This window comes from Lactuca sativa, chromosome 7 (genome assembly GCF_002870075.4).
Source record: "Lactuca sativa cultivar Salinas chromosome 7, Lsat_Salinas_v11, whole genome shotgun sequence".
Lineage (NCBI taxonomy): Eukaryota > Viridiplantae > Streptophyta > Magnoliopsida > Asterales > Asteraceae > Lactuca > Lactuca sativa.
This window is the reverse complement of record NC_056629.2, coordinates 186,387,251-186,412,890: the sequence shown is the minus strand read 5'-3', so window position 1 is coordinate 186,412,890 and position 25,640 is coordinate 186,387,251. Positions and strand designations below refer to the sequence as shown.

General features: G+C 33.7%; 1 protein-coding gene across 1 annotated transcript; it reads left to right on the top strand.

Moving 5' to 3' along the window:
* Positions 1–3,429: 3,429 nt before the first annotated feature.
* On the top strand, positions 3,430–5,412 carry LOC111913537 (basic leucine zipper 34). Its single transcript, XM_023909249.3, has 4 exons — positions 3,430–4,313; positions 4,406–4,496; positions 4,654–4,780; positions 4,883–5,412. Exons 1-4 carry the CDS (start codon positions 3,748–3,750, stop codon positions 5,065–5,067), a joined length of 969 nt encoding a protein of 322 aa, XP_023765017.1. The 5' UTR covers positions 3,430–3,747; the 3' UTR covers positions 5,068–5,412.
* The last annotated feature ends 20,228 nt before the right edge of the window (positions 5,413–25,640 follow it).

Sequence of the window (25,640 nt, the reverse complement as noted above, 5' to 3'; positions counted from 1 at the left end):
AAAATAATAATAATAATAATAATAATAATAATAATAATAATAATATTAATAATAATAATAATAATAATAAAACACAAAGGGGTTTCAAAAATTGGTAACATACTGTCCACTATATAAATAAGAAAAAAAATGTCATTAGATTTTTTTATTGGTCATAAATTAAAAGAACTAGAATAAACATGTGTTGCCCATTTGAGCATTTTATCAAATATAGGTGTATTTAAAGCATGTCACTCTAGAGATTTATCAAATGATGGTGATTCTACGGCAAAAACTCATTGTACTGACTTCAATGTGTATTCAAAGCAATGCACAATATATTATACTTCCATTTCAGTTCTAGTCCTAAACTATTTGCTTTGAGCAATAGACCTAAACATGATACCTAGTAAATGCATCATTGTGATGCTAGAGATGCTTCTAACATCAAACTATGAATAGTTGTTCATGACTTCCATGAAGTCTTGGATAAGTTAGATGTATATCTGATGATATAACATGTTAAGCGATATTCCAATAAATACAATGATATTTTGTTTTAAACTAGTTTGAACATTGGAATAATGCAAGGCTAAAAGAGTCACATTCTTTGATCTAAGAGGCCCATGTTTTATAGACTGGACACCTTTAAGCCCAAAAAATATGAATCTTGTTTCTTTTGTGGAGAAGCTAGACACTTGAAGAGGAACTACTTCTCTTATCTGGAAAGAAAGTCTAGAAGAGACAAGTACTTCGGATATCTACTAGAAATAACTCTTACTTTTCATATAACACTCAAGTATGTGGTACTTAAATTTTAATATAATATTTGTAAATGACTTGCAAATATTTATAGAAGAGTAACTAGTTGCGTTGAATCAAGTTGGAGCTACACTCTCGGAGTTTAGTTTATTAATTATGCTAGAAACAGAATGTACTTGTATTGTAGAACAATGTTTGTTTTGGAATAATGTACTTCAGATATCTACTAGATATAACTCTTACTTTTCATATAACATTCAAGTACTTGATACTTAAATGTTAATATAATATGTGTAAATGACTTGCAGATATTTACAAAAGAGTAACCATCTGAGCTCAATCAAGTTGGAACTACACTCTTGTAGTTTAGTTTATTAATTATGCTAGAAACAGAACGTACTTGTATTGTAGAACAATGTTTGTTTTGGAACAATATATGTTTTAATTTAGTTTTTCTAAATATATGTCTCAGTTAATTTATAAATGATTGACTATTTACTTCAATTATTTTTCATAACGATTATCTTCATATTCAGAAATGATTAAAACTCTTTTTATGAGACTTGATCTCTTAATAAGAGTTACAAAGTAAATATCAATGTTTTATAATTTCATTATAAATAATACCATCGAAATTGATATTGTCGAACACATGATAAATACCATAGAGTAGCAAAAAGGTTTTTTTTGATGAACATACCTTGGAAATGAACTTTGATAGAGATGAATATTGCCTTTGACACTCGACGAGAACTTTGGTGGGAGCTAAGGGGTTTTCGTGAACGAGGATGACGAAAGTGAAAAACGAGAACGGGATATGCTTATTTAAAACAATTCAAATAAAAGGTAATACATGTAGTCATTTCATTAAATGACATGACACCAACATTTTTTTTGTGGCACCTATGCTATCTTTCAACCCGATATTAAATCACATAAAGATATTTTAAAACAAAAAAATTTGAATTCATTCCCTTAATATATATATATATATATATATATATATATATATATATATAAATATATATATATATATATATATATATATATATATATATATATATATATATATATGACCTTTTAAAACAAATGTGACAAGTTTGATGGACTAATACTTTGGGTCGATTTACAGTTTATTCCCAATTTTTTTTTTCAAACAAAAAAATTATGAATATTTTATATTTTGTCTAAACTAATGAATTTTTTTTTCAACAGAACAAAACATATTATTATATAAAATTAGATAATTATGACTTTTCTATTAAAATAAATATTTTCTATTAAAATAAATTTTAATAAATAAGTGTTAAAACTCTAAATTAACCCAAAATATTCTAATTTTATGGGATATTTCCCTACAAAATAATCAAATACTATCGAACAAGATATGATTTAGACAAAATTGCAAGAATGGTCCATTTTACAATTTACATAATTAAACCAAAATAATACTACCACTATCCCTACCCCACCCCTCCACCCTCTCTAGCATACAACTATTGATATGTTATCACCACCACCGTCTGTCACGAGCACTACCGCTATCATCACTGTTGGTCACCAACAATAGCCATTGCTACTGTGACCGCCGGTCACCACCAACCATCCGATGAATTCAAACATATTTTTTCCACCACCATCGTTAAATTTGTATCTACAATTTCAAAATGAAACTCAAGAACTACCACCACCGTATGATGAATTCAAACATATTTTTTTCTTGATCTGCAACTTTAAAATCAAGAACAACTAGATTTTTAAACCCACAAGAACAATTAATTGGAGTGTGGAATACATGAGATGATTACAAGCAGAGCTGCACCTGATCTTGTTTTAGTAGAATTTCACCTCCAAAAAAAACCCTTCTCATTTCCGTTTTGGCTTCAACGTTGCCTGAAACGTCACTGGAGCCAAAGACACCACATACACGGAATCATCGCCTGTATGGAGGTGACGGTGGCAGTTACACCTCAGGCTTCGCAAAAATTTGGGTATAAGAACCCTATTAAAACCGCTACCGTAAAACCTAATCTAGTCGCCATTGTATCAATCGGAGGAAAATAAGCACGAACCAACAAAACCCTAATCTTGCCGCCACGATAAAACAACATTGAACCAGATCTGAAAACCCTCACAACCATCAACGTTTGGGAAGAAGGATAGCAGCGATGACGATAATCCGCTAGAAGCCTCGGTTAACGGAACCCTTTTCACCGGAAGCACCTTGGCCTGAAGCATCTTCACCGGAAACATCTTCACGAGAAGCCTCATTCGCCCTCTTTACCGAAACCCTATTCTCAGAATGAATAAGATGTGTTTTGTGTATATATATATATATATATATATATATATATATATATATATATATATATATATATATATATATATATATATATATAGAGAGAGAGAGAGAGAGAGAGAGAGAGAGAGAAATTTTCTTTTTTTTTCTTTTTTTTATTTCTAATAAAAAATTAAAAAAAAGGGAAAATACCAAGGGCAAATCCGTCATTATAAAAAGTTTTATAATTTTTGGACTAAACTCGCAACAAAACGAAACTATTGGACCATCCTTGCGAGCCAAACCTATTTTAGACTAAAGTTGTTAGTTTTGAAATACCACAGGGACCATTCTTGCAATTTTGTGTAGGATTTAAGAATGGAGGAAGCTCAATTACACCGGCACGTGGTGGGCTGATTCTAATTTCTGCCGGTTATTAAATTAACTACCCTTGTAATCTTTTTCCCAGTGAAACCGTTGTGTCACAGCCTGTTGCTAGCTGTCATAATCCTCCTCCATGTGACCCACCACCTCCCTCCTCCTTCCCACCAAAACCAGAAGAAACCCTCTACATTTCTACACGTAATTGCAGAATTTTGATTGTAGGTATATATATGTGTACTTCTTCCTTCATTGCTACGTTCATCGTGAATCGTGATCTGATCGTTCAGCTTGCTGAATTTTGGATCTAGTTTCGTGGAATTTTGGTTTTGTAAGTTTCTATATATATGGCACAATTGCCGCCAAAAGTGCCAACAATGGCGCAAAATTGGCCGTCGTTTGCGTACCAGATGATGTCGGTGCCGTCTTCCGCAGCTCAGCCACCGAATTGGGTGGACGAATTCCTTGATTTCTCGGCAGCGAGGAGGAACTCACATCGGAGATCTGTCAGCGATCCAATAGCTTTCATTGAGTCGCCGTTCATCGAGGAGTGTCGTAATTCCAATGGAATTAATAATTCCTTGATGCCTTGCTCTAACAACAATGGGTTTGAACGTTTGGACGATGAGCAGTTTAGCTCCATGTTTCCCGACGAAGACGTCGCAGCGAATCTACCGTCGACGAGGTCGACGTCATCTAATCCGTCTACGCCATCGGATCAAAACAGTGATAAGGACGACGCGAAACCAACTCCGCCACCGGAGCAATTACAACAACATCACCACCAGCCGAAGAATGAACCTGAAGAGGTGGAAGACGGCGGCGATTGCCAACCTGAGACAGAATCCGGTAAACCTTGCTTTAATTTCTCTAGCGAGGGCACCACCATTGTTGATCCAAAGAGGGTGAAAAGGTAATCAAATTTCTCGTCCATAATTAAGCTAATCAAGTTCATACACAGCTTAATTACGTGTAATTAATCTTCATAATATATCTCTTCAACAGGATTCTAGCAAATCGTCAGTCTGCTCAGAGATCAAGAGTGAGAAAGTTGCAGTACATTTCTGAACTCGAACGCAGCGTCACCACATTACAGGTTTGTAGATTTTACACAATTCACGAAATCATTCAATTAATTTTCAAAGAAATCGTTGAAGAATTTGCAATTCGCTTACAAAACATAAATCAAGTGATTTTGATTAAAATTGATGTATAAGGGTAACTAATACATGATCAATTTGTTGCTAATTCAGACGGAAGTATCGACATTATCACCACGAGTTGCGTTTTTGGATCATCAGAGATTGGTTTTGAACGTGGATAACAGCGCACTTAAGCAAAGAATAGCAGCTTTAGCACAAGACAAGATTTTCAAAGATGGTAATTAATTTGATGTTAGTCGAATTGGATACGAATTTGATTCGTGAAATTAAATAAGATATTTAAGATGATGATCATAATTCATAAACGTTGTTAATGAAGCTCACCAAGAAGCATTGAAGAAGGAGATAGAGAGGTTAAGGAGAGTGCATCACGAACAGAACATGCAGAAGGCGGAGGAAGTGGAGGAGGAGGTGAACGGAGCCACCATTGGCGAGAACGACGGTGGCTCCGCCGCCGAAACTGGAGTGGTACGGAGGCCGGAGGGAGGAGGTAGAATCTGCTAAATTGCGCCCCCATGCATGCACGTGGTGTGTTTCCTTGCTTTTGGTGGTGGTGTGAGTGGTCCCATGATTCGCATGTGACTTTTTTTAATTTAACATGGCTTCTTCAGCACTTCATTTTTCCTTTCCCTTTTTTTTCCTATTCTAAATTTAATTTATTTTTCTATTTATTTTTTAAGATTCTTTTACCCAAAATTAGGGTGTGGGGTGTTTGGATAGAAGGTGGAGGTTACTTTTGTAATTTAGTAATTGATGTGATTATTTGTAATTTTTCTCTTTAACTATTTTTGTCTTAGTTGGGCCCAAATGGGCCGTTAATGCTATCAAAAGTCTGATTTAAGGTTGTAACCGGTTTCTAATGTGATTTTGATGTTTTAGCTTAGATAAATGTTATTACTTTAATACCTAAATGAAGGGTAAATTGCAAAAAAAATATATTAAGTTTTGATAAAATTGGATACTGACATTATGTTATTTTTTTAAATAGTTAAGAAAGCTTTCTTAAAAATTTCATTTTTATACTGAATTTTCGAAATTGCCCAATATTAACCATCTGATTGGTTAATTCAGATGTCAGTTGACATGGTACGATGACATATCAGTCTTTAATGATGTGATACTAATATGACATAATTATGTGATATTTTTTGAGGGTATCATTTTCTAGATGCTAAAATTAAAAAAAAAATGCAGTAACTTTAAAAAAAAGTATGCAATCACTTAATTGGAAAAATAAAAACACAGTGTCAAATTTAATTTTTTAAGAAAATTTAGTGTTTTTTGTGCAATTTACCTTTATTATAACATAATAATCATGACTTGTTTGAGGGTTGAAGACCCTTTTTAAGCAGGTTTGTAGAGCAAAACAATGAAACAAAGTTCTTGTCTACATATGTCGTACCATAATCTCAATGCTATTAGTTTGCATTCCAAGCTTCGGCGTCCTTGAAGCTAATGTAGGATGTCCTAAAGTTAATGGACGAATTGTGACATCCGTCAAATTTTGGTCAACAAAAGTCAACAAGGGTTATCAAAAGTCAATTGTGCGTATATTAGGTTAAAAAGTCAAAATGTGATTTTCGTAACATCCTTAATGTATTATTGAATATCATAACACTACATGCACCATTTTGAATAAATTATCGAATAAATGCTTTAATTGCGAACAATAAACTACGGTAATGTAGTAATTCAATAAAACACACAAATATTACCGGAATTGGGTAATGTTCATAACACAAGGTTTACATGTTCACAAAGACATAAACATGTTGCAAACATCATATGATATAGTATTTATCTTGATACTCCAATTAATTACCAGAGAAATATCATACATCAAGAAAACAGAAGTTATCACATTTAACGTTCATATTTTATACAACAAATTTGAGAAAAACAATTTAATCATAAAGTGTTAATAATATTAAATAATAATATTTTTATTAGTTATTGAACCTTATCAATTTCTTAAATCTCACCACACTTTTGACTTTTATAAAAATGACAAACTTTTATAAAAACTAGATGAGGGACCCCGCGTTGCGGGGTCCGAATATGCGAACTTTTGTTGGTCAATTATCACAGCTTTTTCTCTTCCGATACATATAAAATCAAGGACCTTTAAGTTGTAGTTGATGGTTTAGATTCAATTTTTAAACAATTGATTGTAAGTTGATGAATTATTTTGTTATAGATATTCAAAAGTTATGTAGTTATAAACACATGAATGTTGAAGTTTTGGAGAATATGCAAGTATTTTATTACTTTGAAACCTTTGTTACAAAAGAAAATTTTACAAACATGAACAAATGCATAATTAATCAATTGATGATTCAATTAAAAATCAAAGACAAAATCTATTTTGTTTTATCACTCTCACGCTCTAGGATCTGTTAAGTACCTCATGCATGTGCCATAACGAAGCATCCCATACAACTCCATGCGTTCATCTTGCCCATGTCCTACATATAAACACTCTTCTTTGGGTGCATGTTTTTTTTTTCAATTCCCATTCATCTGTGAAAATAGATAATAAAAAAACATACTTTTTGTCAATAAGCAGGTTACCAAAATAGCTTAATGCAAGAAAAAACAATGTACTTTAATTAATTTTTTATAGCTTCCTACTTTCATTTGTTCCCATTGAAAAGGGCTAAAAAAGAAGACAACAAGAGTTTTATTATCCAAGGAAATAAAACTATAAAATATTTTATATTTTAATATAGAAAAAATAAGTGTATTCATAATTTGTTGTTGAAACCTTATGGCCCAATAGGAGGACGTTTTTAAGATATTGTAACAACCCAAAATTTTTTGTTTTGATATTACTAAAAATTGCAACATCAACCATTAAATAATAAAACCATGAATCGTATGTCTCAAAAGGCCATAGTAAATGTATCAATTCAAAACGAAAGTTAATATCATATCAAAATATCAATAAAACTCCCATGAATAAACTGCAACTGTGGTGTGTGCCATGCCATCAACCCAAGCTCTTCCCCTTGCTTGCGGAAGTACCTGAAACCAAAACTGAAACTATAAGCACAAAGCTTAGTGAGCTCCCCCAAATTACCACATACCATACAATAACATATAAAGCACATACTGGGTCTTGCCCACTGCATCAGATCAAAGTCCGGACTAACTGGGGCCTTGCCCTTACATCGGACCAAAGTCCGGAAACTACATCGGACTGAAGTCCGGACTAACTGGGGCCTTGCCCCCTGCATCAGACCGAAGTCCGGACTAACTGGGGCCTTGCCCCCTGCATCGGGCCGAAATCCGGCTAACTGCATCGGACCAAAGTTCGGACTAACTGGCTGAACATGGCATAGCATAATCATAACTACTAACATAAACACATATACTGCATATTGCATCGGACCGAAGTCCGGAACACATAACACAAAAACATGCTTGAATCACAAAGACATCAAGCACACTGAACTGTTGCATCGAACCAAAGTCCGGAGACTACTGCTAACTAGACGGGTCGGCATTATGGCCGTAGACCCGTTCCTACTGGAAGGAAACTCACCTGAATCGCTGAACTCAGTCGATAACCCTCCGGCTGCTAATCGACAACTTTCCGAAATGTTGCTCCTCTAGCTCCCTGAGCAACCAATACCAATAACAACACTTAGACTAAACTGTCTTCCCGAGGTCAACTAAGTCAACTTTGGTCAAAGTCCTGGTCAAAGTCAACCTTCCTGATTGACTCTACTCGCTGAGTCAACCCGTCGACTCGTCGATTTCTTATACTCAGAAAACTCCCATAACACGACTCAACTCACCGAGTCGCCCCAGGACTCGTCGAGTTGAATGATCTCTGAATTCTGTCTTGACCAACTCACTGAGTAGCCAACCGACTCATAGATCCGAAGCTTAACCAAAAGAGGTTAGGGTTCCACGACCAGACTCGTCGAGTCCAAGAACAGACTCGCCGAGTTGTTCTTCCAACTCGTCGAGTCCATGCACATGTTCATACAACTCGTCGAGTACACCCTTGTGACTCGCCGAGTCTCTCTAATTCTCAATCCATTCAGAGGCTTTTCGAGCCATCCAGGGGCTCCAAACTGTAGATCCACACTTCTAAGGCCCGCCCTTTACGTAAAGTTGCAAACTTTACATGATACCAAGGAGTTATAGGCTTGAAACACTCTAGGGCTAGGGTTTGAGACAAACATGCTTCAATAATACACCAAAGACTGATACTTTATGGGTTTCTAGGCCAAGACAAACCTAGATATGAAGTTCTCTTTGCTCACCAAGGCACAATACACGAATTGACCTTGGAAATGGCCCCAAAATGATAAAATCTAACTAGGAAAGGGGATCTAAATGAATAACAACCAAGGTATGAGCTTCATACCTTCAAATGATCTGAAATATCACACCAACTCAGAATCTACTGCCAATTCTTGAATCACCAAAGGTTCCTTTCTTCATTCTAGCTTCAAAGCACCCAAAAATGGCAAAGAAAGCTTGAGAGCACTATAATGGAGGCTTAGGGTTTCGAGAGTAGGTAAAGGGAGTGATGGAGGCTGGGGTGGAGGCCTGAAATGATGCTTAAATAGGGTACCAAGTCCAGAAATTAGGGTTTCCCAACCCAGACCAGACTCGCCGATTCGGTCTCCCCGACTCGCCGAGTCGGTCACTTAATCCGCGACACGGGTCACGCTCCGACTCGTCGAGTTCCTCCTTGGACTCGACGAGTTGACTCCTTTGACTTAGGGCTTTTCTTTCCTTTCCTGGTCTTCCTGATTCTGGGTGTTACAGATATATTCCATTGTAGAATCTTCCCTTTCTCAAACTTTCTAGTAGTTACCTTGAGAAGCTTTCGCAATGTTGGAATCTTAATTAACTCCCATCTGTAATGTCTCATTAGGTTGTGTAACATTTGTAAATCTATAAATTCAATAAATAAAAACAAAACAAAATAGTAAGGATTGTAATCGTTAATAAGAATCGCATAAGCATCTGTATTAAAAAAACACATTACGATTCTCATTAAGGAAGTGGGTATTCTTGTTTCTTCATGACTCCTTTTAGAAGTGCATTGAAGATCATAGAAAGGCATCGATTACTGAAAAAGTTATATTAAGATAGAATTGGTATTTCTTTTTCTAAATATGTTATAGCATAATAAAAATGTTGAAAATAACCTTTAAATTCCTTCACCATTGCCATTATGAGCAGTTAGACATAAAAGCTTCAAATGGCCTTACGAAGCATCCTTCAAGATTAAACATAAATAAAAAAAATCAAAATATTTACGCAAAGTATAGTTCTAACAAATTTTAACCCTTATCAATGATATACAATCATCTTAAGTATGATCATTTCTTTTAACTGAAACTAATAACCAATTGAAAGATATAGATTTGGAAATGCATTAGATATAGCTTTGAAAATAGAATCTAACCTTAATGTAGGGTGTTATTGAATTGGGTCCTTTGAGAATAGTGAGAGGTATGAGGGATGCAACTATATATCTTCAACTTCTTCATTCAGAAAAACAATTTTTTCTTGGTTGATGTTGGTTATCTATGGTGAGAAGGATCTTTCCAAACTCATTGATTTTAAAGTTATGGCTTATAACAGGTTCATCATTTGAACTTATCTACCTTTTTTTTATATAATTATGGTTTAATTATTTTCATTCTTAGGCGCATATGTTCAACACTATAGTCCACTTCCCATCCAACTACACATAACTCCCAAACAAAAGTACATCTCCGCAAGAAAAAAAATCGTTTTACTAACTAAAAACATGGTATTTTTCAAAGGATAAAAGCGTAATTTTACCTAGTTTATGATAATCTCTATGGTTTGTTTGGTGCATGGCTTAACAGCAACAACAGCAACAGGATCATTAATGGTAAATTCAGAATTGCAATCACAGTAATGTTCACTTAATCCACTATATTGATTTGCAGCCATCGTATGTCGAAGCATTTAAGATTCAAACCTAGCTAGGTCAACTTTATTCGAAGTGTATACATTGGTATTACGCAAAGATAGAATGTGTTCATCCTAAACTGTAAGCGAGCATTTCAACAGGGTAAAAATAGTCAGAATTGCAATCACAATAATGTACACTTAATCCACCATGGTGAATCAGGATGAACACATTCTATGTTTGCCATCATCAAAAATAGATTTTATTTGTAAAAAATAAGTGGTACCTTCCTTACAACTGGGGCCTTGCCCATTATAAGGGAGGCCAACACAGATCTAACATGATGAGAAGAATCTGAAGACAACTCCTAAACATGACATATCATTGTGAGAAAAAGTTGAATAACCATATTTTTTTAAGTTAAAAACAAACAAACAAACAAACATACCTTCACACATGGAAGAATGTGCTGAATTATAATAATTAAAAACAAATCAAGAATTAACCTAAACTCCACTTCCGAACCTCATTCTGAAGTGAAGAAAACATCATTACAATTACAATCTAATTATATAAAATAATAAAATATGACAATAAATTTATAAAATTTTACCTTCCCAGTTACCATTTCGTACAAGAGTATTCCAACACTCTATCATTCTGCATTTTTATTATGGACTTTAGAAAGTAATATTTGAGGAGTCGTGTATTATGTGGTCCCCCACATTGAATTTGGTCTGCTTCATTCGTTAATTTCCCTTTCCAGACCAAAATCAGTCAGCATAACCTAAAAAAACAACATGATCATGAATTATTTTTAATTTAAGGAAATTCATTAATTAAGGGTAATGATAGAAAACCGATGAACTGGATCAAGTTTAAGGGTTTTGGTTGGAATCGAAATTCAATCCCATTCCATACCGGTGTTTGGTTGCAAATGAGTACGAAATTAACTTTTCTTAAAGTCACGGAATTCAATTCCAATAGTCCCTCCAACTGTTCCAACTTGAATAGGATAAATGAAAAAAGTAAGCTTTCTTGTTTAATTGAAGAAACGTTAATCGATATCATATAAACCAAATTTGTGAACGAAAAAGCTTTTAGCTGGTGTCATCACTCTTTTGAGATAGTGTTGAAATCTGTATATGTCAATAAACATAATAGACAAAGTGAAATTCGTCCAATTTAAGGCCTAATTTTAAGCAAAGCCAAGGTAATATACCTTGACTGCACGGTGATGGCAGGGCCGACCAAAGTAGTTTTTTTTTTCAAATACAACAGGAGAAGGACATAATGATTTACAATTTTTGTGGCTTGTCAACGGCTTTCGATTTCATGGGAGTTTCACCTCGTTGTTTCCTTCTCCCCCCGACAAAAACTTCCCGGAGAACTTTGAGTCTTTCATGGAAAACTTACCTGAATCGGAAACACCATTCGATGTGTTTATTTCATCCTGCGACATCGGCGGAGTAGATGTTGGGGATCTGAGGGAGCGTATGGAAGACTATGTTGGACGGGTGAAAAAGATGAGGATACTGGATAAGAAGGTGGTGAAGAAAGAAAGGGAAGAATCGATTTTGTGTTCAGATATTTTTGGAGTGGTCTCATGAGAAAAAAGAAATGAAAAAGGGAGGAGTCAGTGAGGGATAGGAAAGAATGAGTCAGAAACACTTCTGATTAGAATCAGGGGAGGTGGAAGAGGGTGACACAACACGTGTCGAGGACACTAATCCACGACATTGACCGCCAATTGACCGGCGACTAAAATAGCCAACCTTTCAATCTGTTGCGGGCTTATTTCAATAAATGGGTGGACCAATTCCGATTTACAGCAAATGAAAGGGACCAATTTTACCAATCCCTTAGCCACTTTACTGTAGCTAAGGGTGGAGAATTTTAATATATATATATATATATATATATATATATATATATATATATATATAATGGGCTAGCTTTTATAAAAACTATAAGAAGACAAATCATGTCTCTTCATTTCCTACATAATCCACCATATCCCAACATAATCATGATATTCTTATAAAAAAAATCAAAAAAGGTCATGCCTTGAATTAAATATTCATAAGACCATGCTTCATTATTTTAATGAAAAAACCTTACCATGGATTTTTAATTCAAAACACCATACTTCATTTTAATAATCAAGGAATCATACCTTGATTACTTTAATCAAAAGGCACCACCATCTACTCCTATAAAACTTGGACACTACCTCCCCTCTCCACCTTTCATTTTACAACATTCACTTATATACTCTCCAAACTCTCCGAGAACTCTCTAGGAGATCCAAGATTTTTGGCAAGTGTTTAACAATGATTTTTGGTAAGTTATCTTCATATTTTCGAGATTTCTATCTTCTCCCTACCATCATTTTTTGGTTGTCTCATTTTCACTCTTGAAACCAAAAACCCTATGCAAGATCTTGATGATCAAAAATGTGTTGTCTTCCAAAGCTCAATTCCTATCTCATCTTTCTCACCATTTCTTTCCATCTTCTAGGGAAAGCATAAAAGGTGAGTTCATATCCCATTTTCTATTAGTTTTCACTCATTTTACACTTTTAGGGGAGGTTACATGCCTTGCAAACAAAATACATTATGGACAATAACTTTACACAAGGGTCCTAGATTTAATATACTCTGGACAAAACTTTTAACCTTTGGGTAATACTATATCATGCATGTTTATGTTCTATTTATGAATATATATATATATATATATATATATATATATATATATATATATATATATATATATATATATATATATATATATACTTATTTTCAAAGAAAGCACACAAGTCTCGTTCCCTTATATGCATAGTTTCTAGTATTAGATCTATTGTATGATGGATAATACATTTATCCATTGGATAATATTACTACACATTAGATAAACACAAAATAACATTTTTTTTTACCAAAAGTCTAGTTTTGAAAGATTAAAACTTTGTGTGTACATGTTGGATAAAACCATTACCCCTTAGATAATACCATTATCCATTAGGTAATACTATTATATATTACATTAATACTATGGGAAAGTAAAATTTACACATATAAAGGTTTTCATTACACCAAAATGTAAACTTGTTAAAATAATTATGTGAGACAAAGTCTTCACCATACCTACCAGAGTACACACTAAAGTCCTGAATAATAACCAGAATCTTGGTAAGAGAGCATGATACTTATTTGTAGATATATGCAGGATTGAAAATCTCGCACCTAAGCCGCTAGCTACAGCTAAACCGGCAGGTTCGGGGTGAAAAATGTCTAACATTCTGACGCCTGAAAAACATCGCAGCATGCCAACTTCGGTTTTAGCATGGTTGTAATAACTCACATGGAAAATTAGTGATACATTTAGTTTACGGGGTAACATGCGTTCAAATGGTTTTATATAAGAATAAAATTATGTAATACTACTTTAAGTATAGAAATACTTATACATTTTTGGTCTTACGGTGTGTAAGACTACAACTCATTTTAAAGAAAATATTGAATTTTCTGGGAACAAACACTACATTTTTAAGTATGGTTATTTACTTATACACTACATTTATAAGTAAGGTAATTTACTTATACACTACATTGATAAGTATGGTTATTTACTTATACACCATATTTATAAGTATGGTTATTTACTTATACACAAAATTTATAAGTATGGTTATTTACGTATACACAATATTTATAAGTATAGTTATTTACTTATATACTACATCTACAACTATGGTTATTTACGTGTACACTACATTTATAAGTATGGTTATTTACTTATACACAACACTTATAAGTATGGTTACTTACTTATACACAATATTTATAAGTATAATTATTTACTTATATACAACATTTACAAGTATGGTTATTTACCTATACACAATATTTATAAGTATAGTTATTTACTTATATACTAAATTTATATGTATGGCTATTTACTTATACACTCGATTTTTGGATAATAAAAATCACATGACAAGTCACACTTTTTATAAGTTTAGAAGTTATGAGAACTTTTATTTTATAAATATTTTTGGATACATACTACACACATACATTCTTCTTTTACGTTGAAGGCGTACAAATACAAAACATTTTACAAGGATACGATTTTTACACAAGGAAAAATATCGTATTTTTCTACAACTGAATGCTTATGAACTCACCAACTTTATGTTGACTTTTAAAACGGCATGTAATCTCAGGAAACAATTAAGCTCAAGTCATTGGAGCTACTTTTGAAGACAAGACACCAAATATCATTACGAGAACTACTATATTTGATAACATGCAAACCTTGTAATGTATTTTGATACTAAGTAACATTTGGGTCATGTAACTACTATAATCATATGATATGATGGTTGTTTATGTACTTGTGTTTCAATGTATACAATTATTGTGATACTGTGATCATCGTTCCATCCCTGGACGTTTCCGTCGTCCGATTTCGGGGTGTGATAGAAATGAATTCAATGCATATTGAACTCTTAAGAATTCAATGTATTGTTATCTTGAATTATTGATTTCGTAACAAGCCAAATATTAAGACAAGAAGTTCCAGTGACCACCATCCGAGGCTAAAAAATCTAGGAAGTAATTATTGATTTGCTTTCATAAATCTGTAATGAAGGAATGATCAGAACTTTTTATTTTGAAAAGATTGTGATTAGCAAACCATGACATCTGATGGACAACAAACTAGAAGAAATCGTCCATGCCTACAAGTGTGTGCATGGACAAAGTCATGCCAACATTCTTACATAACGATGTGATTTTGAAATAAAACACCATCAACATCAAATAGAACTAGTTTGACAAATTAAATTTCATAGCAACATCAACACAACCCATCTTTAATGTACCACCCTAAATTTCAAACCAAAATTTTCAATTAAAAATCTAAGTGTTTATTCAAATCACAACTACAAAATCTTAAATAGGACAATTTAATCTTAAAATATTTATCAGAGTATCGTCAAAAGTTATCACGTGCATAAGTCTCCCATTGATGCGATGCAATCGAGCCATGCCCCTCCTTCATTATAAGAAAACCTGAAATCATTTCAACCAAAAATCATAAGCAAAAAAGCTTAGTGAGTTCCCTAAAATACCACACACGACACATCACAAATAAACGATCAATAAGTGGACATTTCCACAAGTCTTGAATCATCGACTCAATAAGTGGACAATTACACAAGAACTTGAGTTGGCATAAATAAATACATTAGGAAAAAAATTGGCTGCCAATAGATCCCCTTGGACTTGGACTTGAACTTATGATATTGGGACTGATTGTTAACTACTTTTACTAGTTAAGTGTTATGAAACATGTAACCAATCTGGGTAAATCCTAGGGAATTTTTAGAGATGATTTTTTAGAAAAAAATTGCTTCTAATCAAAAAATAGATGGATTCGGTCATTGTTATCATTTGCAAAATGAAGAAGATTGAGAATATTTTTCATCACATATGTTTTCATGAAACTAAGACCATAATTTGTTCCCTATCCTAGCTCAATACCGATAAGAGTGAACAAGTGTTGTGACTTATGATTTTGTTGAGTTGTGTTAGGGAATGGCCAAAAGTCTCATTTTCACTGTTATATATCTTTATGGGGCGAATGCCAAGTTGAATCAAGGCACGACAGGTACATTCTCAACTATGTTGCAAAAACAAGGTTAATTGGGTGGGAACTCTTTCTTGTTGTTCTTGGTTATTGCATTAAACTTCAAAATTTTGGATTTTGATTTTTGCTTTCTTCTTCTCTTCTCTCTAATCTAAACCGTTTTTATTCTTTCTTAGGAACAAGAAAGGTTTAAGCTTAGAGAAATTTTTTAGGTGCATTTGTTGAACCATTTTAGCATGTTTTTTTCACTCTTTTCTATTCCAATTTAATAATAATCCATGAATTTTACTTGTTATTGGGACAAAATTCGGCACACTTCATTTCCACACTTTTTTATGCCATTTTAGGTGGTTCCATAGGTTAGAGGTGACTCAGAATGGTGAAAAAGGGTAAGGAGAAAAGATGCGGAATTTTTAGAGCTTAAATGAAGAAAACAAGAATTTTTATCAGAAGTGTTCACATGGGTCAGGTCAAAATAGGCTTGGAGCTTCACATAGGTCGTGTCACCCCTAACATTGGTCATATCATTTCCATGTAATTCCACACTAGGTCGTGTCAAACATAGAGTTGGTCAATTTTTAGCATTGCACTTTGGAAACGGTCAAATGATAGCATCATACTTTGGAGTGTCACGATGCCATGTCATTTTATCCATATTTGACACAGGACATGTCAGGCGCATAACTTCCATTTGGCATTTTTTATGTATAGCTGATTTTTAGTTTTTTGAGCCATTCTACACACTTTCTCTCTCGGGAAGGACCAATGGGCAGTTTTTTGAAAAGGTTTTAGCTTTGATTTGCTGAAGATCATTTTGGAAATAATTAATTTCATCTTTGTAAGCATTTTATCACTTTGATTTCATTTTCTAGACTTACGATCTTGTTCTAGAAAGAAAACTATATATTCAATCTCTAACTATATATGCAGATCAATTTATGGATATGGATCAAAATCAAAACCTATATCAAAATTCAGAGAGTAAGGAGAGAGGTTATACCTTCTATGCTCTATGTTGAAACCCTAGTTTCAAACACTAGCTTAATCTTCATCACTTTCTCTATATATCTCCACTTAATCTTATAAAATCGCCAAGCGCTCCCTCTATTCTTTTCCATTTAATCGATTTCTCTCAATCCAAATGGAGAGACTAGCTTAAAGCCTTGATACTTTGGATGCTTAACATATTTGGTCCTTCTATATACTAGATCTTAGTTAATGGCACAAAAATCACCAATCCTTTTGACTAATCTTCTAGATTTATATACAAACCCCACTATTGTCTTGACTAAGTCAAAGTTAATCCAATAAGTATGCATAGCTGGCAATATTGGTCCTTTTTCCTACATTTTATGCCATTGTGCATTATGCTTATTAAAAGTTGTTTATTTATCAGGAACTATCATCAGAAATATTTGAATTTATTACTTAATTTATTTATATTTGATATTTGATATTTTATTTTATTTCCTAAAGAAATTATTTTTTTACTAAAAATGTCAAAAGCTTTAAGGCCCATTTTAAGGATGTTATAGTTGGGCTTTACCATACCCTGGAATCATTGTTTTTAAGACTAAATTGGTGTGAAAAAATAGTCAATCCCCTCAGAGGGGTGCTAGCAAACTGGTACGTCTGACCCACCTAATTAGTATGCCAGTTTGGCCAATCAACATACCAAAATTAGCAATTGGTCTTCCCACCTGGTGAAGTTTAATTTTAATGTTGTACTTATTGGGATGCCTTACATCATCGTCCCATACATCAAAGATACATGTCCTTGAGTCTTCTTCTTTAATATCTATCATATAGAACTTCTAAAAAGAGAATAATATGGAGATTAGAAGAAGTGTGTTGGTGTTTCTCCTCGTACTTAAGGTCTCAACATAAGGCAGACCCTTAACAACTTATTTGTTATGACAATTCAAAAAAATTGGGATTTCTAACAAAACCTCATGCTTTCCTTTTCCTTTCGATGACCTCATTTTGGATCATATTGTAAATAAAGAGAACAAACTTGTCAAAACAACACTCTTATTGAATTTAAATCTTAAATATGTAAGGAAGTGGTGCGGTCTATCGGAGCACTTAGTTAGAATGTCATATTACTTTCACGATGTGGTTATCCTCCTTTAATTTAATTGGCTTACCCTTTCATGATTTTTCAATCTCTGTCTCCCCATGTTCGGTTATACAGCTATGAAAACAAGCTAAACTTTAATGGTTATGATCTTGTTTTCTTTATTAGTGTTGTAATTGATTTATGTCGTGTTTTCATTATCAAGGTTATAAACACGATATATGTCATACATAAAACTAGTGTTGTGACTTTTGATTTTGTTGATTTGCGTTAGGGAGTGGCCAAAAGTCTTGTTTTCACTGTTATATATATATATATATTGATGGGGCTAATGTCAAGTTGACTCATGGCACGACATGTACATTCTGAACTATGCTTGAAAAATAAAGTTAATTGGGTTGGATCTCTTTCTTGCTTGTCTTGGTTATTGCATTAAACTTCAAAAGCTTGTATTTTGAATTTTGCTTTCTTCTACTCTTTTCTCAAGTCTAAAACCTTTATTTCTTAGGGACAAGAAAGGTCTAAGTGATGGGTTTTGAGCATAACAAACAATCCCTATGTGTGCATGCAACCCTAATAATCTTGGATCTATGTTTTCTCTAATTGAACATGCAAGTATTAAACATCAAAAGTAAAACCTTAATAACACTAGTATAATTTCGAAATCATTAATAGGGTAAGGAAAACACACCTTAATTGTTATATAGAAATAACAATGAAATCCTTATGTTGTTGAAGCTTAAAGAGCAAGAACCACAAATATCGTGCCTCTAATGGTTCACACCCAACACTTGCAAGAGGATGAGAGAGGATAGAGGGGAAGGAGGTTGAGAATTTCGGCTATCATTCTTAGGGTTAGAGTGGCTGAATTTATGAAGGGATAAAGCCATATATATAGTTGAGGTAGCTTAGAGCCAAAGCTAGGGTTTGCTGGAGGAAACCCTAATTCCTTAGCTTAAGGCCTAAGTAGCCCATGGGCTCCCCATACAAGGCCTTGGATGAAAATTCTAGGGACTCCCTAGAAGTTTTCATCCAAACCTTCTAGGGTTGTCAAAGAGCCCAGTTCCTCAACTATCAATAAATTGCTAAACAACCCCTGCACTTTTAATCAATTCCTTTAATCCCAAAATTAATTCCAAATTAATTTCTGATTAAATATTAATTAAAAAAATATGATTTCTAATTAATATATTATTTCCATAATACATTAATAAATCAATTATCTCAATTTATTATTCAAATAATAAATTCAACCTTTTTCTCCAAAAGTCATCTTGTCCAGTTGCTAGTATGAGGGCAACCCAAAAGGACTATGCTACTATCAATTCAAGTATATATCAATTATAGTTATGGGCTTAGACACCTAATCCAATAGTCTCCCACTTGGATAAGTCTAATAACTATAGTTTCCTATATAACTTCAGAAACTGATTAGCAAATTGTTGCTCTCAAAGTCGCTATTGAACTCTGACCCAGTCAGTTATAAGTCCTAAGACAAGTGATCAAATATTCCTCCATTCTACAAGATATAGTATGGACATTAGACATGGATTATAATCAGTCTCATTGTCCATGCTTTGTTTCCCGATTTCTGATTGATGACGACTGAAATCAGACTACCAATTGAACACATCAATTCAATCTAGGCTTGGCCAAGCGCTTTAGATGTCAACATCAAACCATCGAGGGGCCCACAAATATCGCTTTTCCCATTATGGAAAAAGGAACAAATAAACTTTGACTTATATGCTTGCACTATTCACTCATTAAATCACACACAACAATAAGTTTTATAACATCAAGTTACTGATGTGTTTACGTATTATCATTGCAAAACCGACTTGTAAACAACAATTCATATATCTCTGTTTCAAGAATATAAGATATTATCATCTCAAAATTAATCATGATATAATCCATGAAGTAATTCTCTGAGTGTGGGTTTGTCCAATACTCAAAATCTCATTTCCAAGTACTCATAAACATTGCAGCAAAACTATTTCTATGTCTAAACCCTTAGACAATCTTAATTCAATTCATGACACTCTTAATTCGCTACTTACTTCCAAAAGTACGATCGACTGTGGATGTTTGAATAATCCAATTATTTGAGAAGTAAAACATGCGAAGTGAAACACAATAATAACCTAATTAACTACGGTCTCAAAACTATTGAATATAAATAAAATCCTTATTATTTAACCACCATATTAATTAGACTTTATTCATTGTATAATGTTTCAAGTAATCAACTAAACACTTGAATTAAACATCAGTCATGTCATGTTATAATCATGCATACTATGTCACTCTATGGTCCTTCCTTTATGAACAGATCAACTTGACACTATTCCAATGATGCTCATTTCACTATTCCAAATTCTTGCTACTACTAAATGTGTTAGGATTCCACCTTAAATGCAATGATTTTTTTTGTAATGTAAAGGCTTCAAAGTCACAGAGACTTTGCTAACGATATTAAAAATTGTTCCATTGAAACTTTGTTAATTAAAACAATTTCATGGTAGCGAAGTCTTAAATTCAACATACACTCCTTGAATACCTTCTTTGCATTAAAGTTTCCAAACCACATGTAAATTTTAATAAACAACTCCCTCCATGGAAACATTTTTATATTCCCATATGACCATTAATTCTGAACAAGAGTCACCTCCACTCTGAATTATGTCAATATGGTTCGTCCAAACTATGCTTTTGACTGTCCACAAGCAACCAATCCTTTGGTGAAACCTTAGAATGTCCTTGACAGTTGTTTAACAACTTTAGTCACCCCAAGTTCTAGTCCTTTTCCCTCTGAATGCCTTAGGCATTTGGAAAAATCAGAACAAGTGAATATTATAGCATATGAGATCCATCTGATATCCAAAGCATATGAGACTCGATTCATAATGTCTTACATAAAGACCTGATATCTGATTAGCCTCTTGCTATAATATTTCCATATATCGAATCTCCTATGTTGAATCATTTCAACACGATATTCATATATGTCTAAAACTAAGTTTTATTAAACTTTCAATCTAAACATTTGAAATGAAGTATAAGTGCCCTCTCCCTTAAACCTTTCTGTAGCAAAACAATTCCCAAACTTTGCAATTTTCAAATTTTGAAATCTTTGTTTCCTACAATTAGTATTGCCAACTTGCAACACTTAGCATAACAATTATGCTCCCACTAGCTTTGACATGTATCTAGAAATCAAGTGGATTTCTAGAAATCAATGCTCTTGACTTCCTTACTAAACTTCAGATTTTTGATACGTGGTGCTTTGATAAGTCTTCATCTAGGCTTCTCAACCTTACACACCTTCATTAGATAACATATGTGTGTGTGTGTTTAAATCCTTTTAGAACTTATAGCCATAAGTCCCGAACGTTCAAACTATTTCTTGCCATTTCTCACAATTCGAACGATGAAAAGGGATGCCGTAATCATATTGTGATTTTGAGAATGCAATTAACACAACCACTAACCAAAATGATATTTATCAATCTTTAAAATATACTAGCAAAAGTGTTTCCTCATAATGATTCTCATGAATTAGAGCGAAACATTTTGCCACCTAAATTTTATGGTGTATGTGTTCCAATCCATGTGAATCTATCACTTTCAACCTACATTCATAAGACATGGTTTATGACAAATTCAAATTTTAATTTAGCTTTTATGGACTAAACTTTACTTATTCTTAATTTCTTGCCTTCTGGTAGCACGAGGGCTTACCAATGCTTCCATGTTGTTTAAGCAGTTCACCTATATTGATCAACGTACATTCACTGACCAACGTGCTTTGCCTTTTGTTGTAACGCTTGGTTTCTGGTATGAATTTATTTCCAATTAATTGCATTCTATTAGAGGACTCGTCGAGTTGGAAGCCTCAACTTTTGGCCGTAAAGTTTTGTAACACCGTAAATTTTCAAACAAAATTTTCATTTTAAAATCATATAATTCTCTCAACACCTTTCACAAAAGCTCATTGATTTGAATTACAAAACATAATTACATAATCCTTTTACTAATACTCCAGGATCCTCAAGACATAACTCTTTCACTGGTGTGTACAATCGAGCCGGTGCCTTCCCGCGATCCTGAGAAAAACCTGAAACACACAACACATAACACGATAAGCACAAAGCTTAGTGAGTTCCCCAAAATACCATACACAACTCATTAGCTACTCGAGGTCATAGCTCTGTAAGACCCTCCGGTCAATGTGTCTCGGTGGGACCCTCCAGTCCCACAACTCTGTGGACCCTCCAGTCCTAACTCTGTGGACCCTCTGGTCCAACTCTGAAAGCTCTAAACAATACACAATATGAATCACAAAGAAATAGTGCAGGATATCACAACTCGCAACGGAAGCACATAAGGCATCTCAATCATACAAAAGGTACCACTCTAGGTAAAGTATTGTAGGAAGACTCACCTCATAAGCTGGCTAGTATAAACCTCGTACTCGGACATCTCGAACTAGCCTCCTGTTGGGTCAAAATATGGTTTATACTTTACTTTTCTAGGCAGTTATATTTTCATGTAATATTTATGAATTTATGGTCTAGTTTACGGTTGAGTTTACGGCCGTAAACACCTTACGGCCGTAAACTCATTTACAGCCCATGTGTTATCCGGCCCATATTCCAAGTATAAATAGAGGTGTTAGGGTGAGGAGTACATTTAGATGAACAGAAGAGAGTTTACAGCCAGAGAGAAGTTTTGTGTGTGAATCTTTTGTATCTGGATCTTCATTCTAATCAATTAATACATAGATTCATCATATTCCTCTTCTTCTTCTCTTCTATTTTATCTGACATCATCCGTTTGATTGGGATTCCGCACCATCAAACAGATCTGATTGATACACAGGCAAATTAGGGACTTACAATTGGTATCAGAGCCAAGTTGTATCAGTCAATTTTGTCAGATTTGGGGCATTATTTGATATGAATTTCGAAATATTTTTGCCTTTTTGGATAGATCTCGCAAAAATAAGGGGGGTTTGTTTTTCGTGTTTTTCATAAAAAAGGGTTTTTGATTGAGTTTTGGAGCTTCAAATTCGAAAAATCGGTGTTTTTGGTCGTAATCAGCGAGGGGGTGGCGGCCAGCAGCTAGGGTTTCCGAAGTGTTTGCGGCCGGTGTTTGCGGTCCGAGGAGTTCGCGATCAGAGGTTACGGTCCGAGGCCTCGCACGTTTACAGCCCGAGCTCTTGCGGCTCCAAGTTTATTGCTCAGCATCGTTTCCGGTTCACACCTCGCACTCAGCAGCATCGCACTCAACAGCCTCACATATAGAAAATAAGAACCTGAAGCGGAGTTGCTGGGGATCGAACCGACGACCTCCAGGTCAAGAACATAAGCGCCTTACCAACTCGGCTAGCAAGTCTTTTGTTTCCTCACTTCGAAATTTAAAACATAACCTCTTCCTTTCGTTCCTAATTTCACATTTTTTACACTTTTAGCCCAAAATTCAATTTTTTTTTTAATTTTAAATTCCTTTTTCACCTTTTTAAAAAAAATTAAAATTAATAATAATAATAATAATAATAATAATAATAATATAATAAAAAATAATAAAAAAAATTATTTTTGATTTTTTATTTTGACTTTGACTTCCAAGTTTGACCTTTGACTTTTTCGTTTAACTTTTAAACTTTCAAATTTAGTTTTTCGGTTTGATTTTTAAGTTTGACTTTTCAAGTTTGACTTTTGAGTTTAACTTTTTAAATTTGACTTTTAAGTTTAACTTTTTAAATTTGACTTTTAAGTTTGAATTTTTCAAGTTTGACTTTTGAGTTTAACTTTTTCAATTTGACTTTTGAGGTTTATAATCAAAGGGTTTGAATTTTAAGTTTGATTTTGGTTTTTAGTTATGCTTTTTAATTGATTTTAAGGTCTATGAGGGAGTTGAGAACATGAAAGAGAGTCGTCAGCATATGCAACCTTCTTATCTGTTAGTCATATGCTGTCTCCTCTGCATGACTTCTAATCCGACCTGGTACACAGCATATGCAACCTTCTTCTTCTCAACCCCTCTGAAGTAGTTAGTAATAGAATTATGAATCTATCCTCTCTTTGAATGGTTGTCTGCTCACCCGTTGTAAGGAGTACTCTGGAAGTTCTTGATGGCTGGGGCATATCAAGAAGCGGGAAACATGTTTCAGTACAATTAAAATTGAACACTCAAAGATTGCCTATAGATCTCACTGCTCAATTTAGGTGGACAACAATATCCCTGGTCGTTGTCAGATGAATGGACCTTAAGATATAGTATCTAAGAAATTAGGATCAAATATAAATTTTAGGTTTTTAAGTTCATCATGTCTTGTAACAAATAGTATGTCCTAAATCTGTCACAAATTTTTCGTGTTTAAGTGGACCACAATACCGACGATCGACCAGACAAAGATGTGAATATGGAAGGTACCGACAAGTGGATAAAGGTTGTCTAAAACTTTGATCCCAAATCACTCTTAAAGTTAGATATCATTTTTATTTTTGTTAAATTTGTCATAGTTTCTTCTAATTTAAATATTATGGGAGAATTAAAAATTAAAAATAATGAAAATTAAAAAAAACAAAAAAAAAAATTCAAAAATCAAAGAAAAATTAAAAAAATTAAAAATCCAAAAATAGTATTATTTTTGTTTTATTTCTTGTTCAGAAAAATAAAAAATCCAAAAATATTTTTGTTTCTATTTTAATTTGTGTGCTAAGTTTTCTTTTAGTTTTGTTTTTGTCTTGAAAAGTGATTTTAGGTATAGATAAGACTCGTGGAGTTTGTGTCGAAGATTTCTGAGCCAAAGCCTCGTCTGTGAGCATCGAAGAATTCTCATTCGAAGGAGCAAGAAATGAAGATTATTCTTTCAACATTCAATCTTTCAACCCCAGAAGCAAGGTGAAGCAAAAATTGAAGATTATGTGACAAATTGCATTGAAGCTTCCTCAATCAGTCTGCTACTATTGTTGTACCTGCTGAAAAGATCTAGAAGATTTGTTCTCTCTGATGTTCTCTCTGAGGATTCTCAAGCTGAAAGTGTTATCTTTCAAGAATTAGTACGTCAAACCTCCTCACCCAATGTGCGTTCAATGCCAAACTCGGAAGAAATGCCCAACTGCTCAAGATGAAGTCATTCATTGAAGATAAATGCTGAAGCCAATTTCTCATTGAAGATTAACAAGAAAAGCCAGCTACTTTTTAGGGGGAGCTTGCTGGGTCATTAAGAAAAGAAAGCTATAAACCAAGGGGGGGATTGTTGGGTCAAAATATGGTTTATACTTTACTTTTCTAGGCAGTTATATTTTTCTGTAATATTTATGAATTTATGGTCTAGTTTATGGCTGAGTTTACGGCCATAAACACCTTACGACCGTAAACTCATTTACGGCCCATATTCCAAGTATAAATAGAGGTGTTAGG

Bases quoted from the DNA above. Each gene is read 5' to 3' on its own strand.
- LOC111913537 (XM_023909249.3), top strand. From the start codon at position 3,748: ATGGCACAATTGCCGCCAAAAGTGCCAACAATGGCGCAAAATTGGCCG. The intron at 4,497-4,653 runs GTTTGTAGATTT...TTGCTAATTCAG, and splicing joins GCAGCGTCACCACATTACAG to ACGGAAGTATCGACATTATC. The intron at 4,781-4,882 runs GTAATTAATTTG...TTGTTAATGAAG, and splicing joins AGACAAGATTTTCAAAGATG to CTCACCAAGAAGCATTGAAG.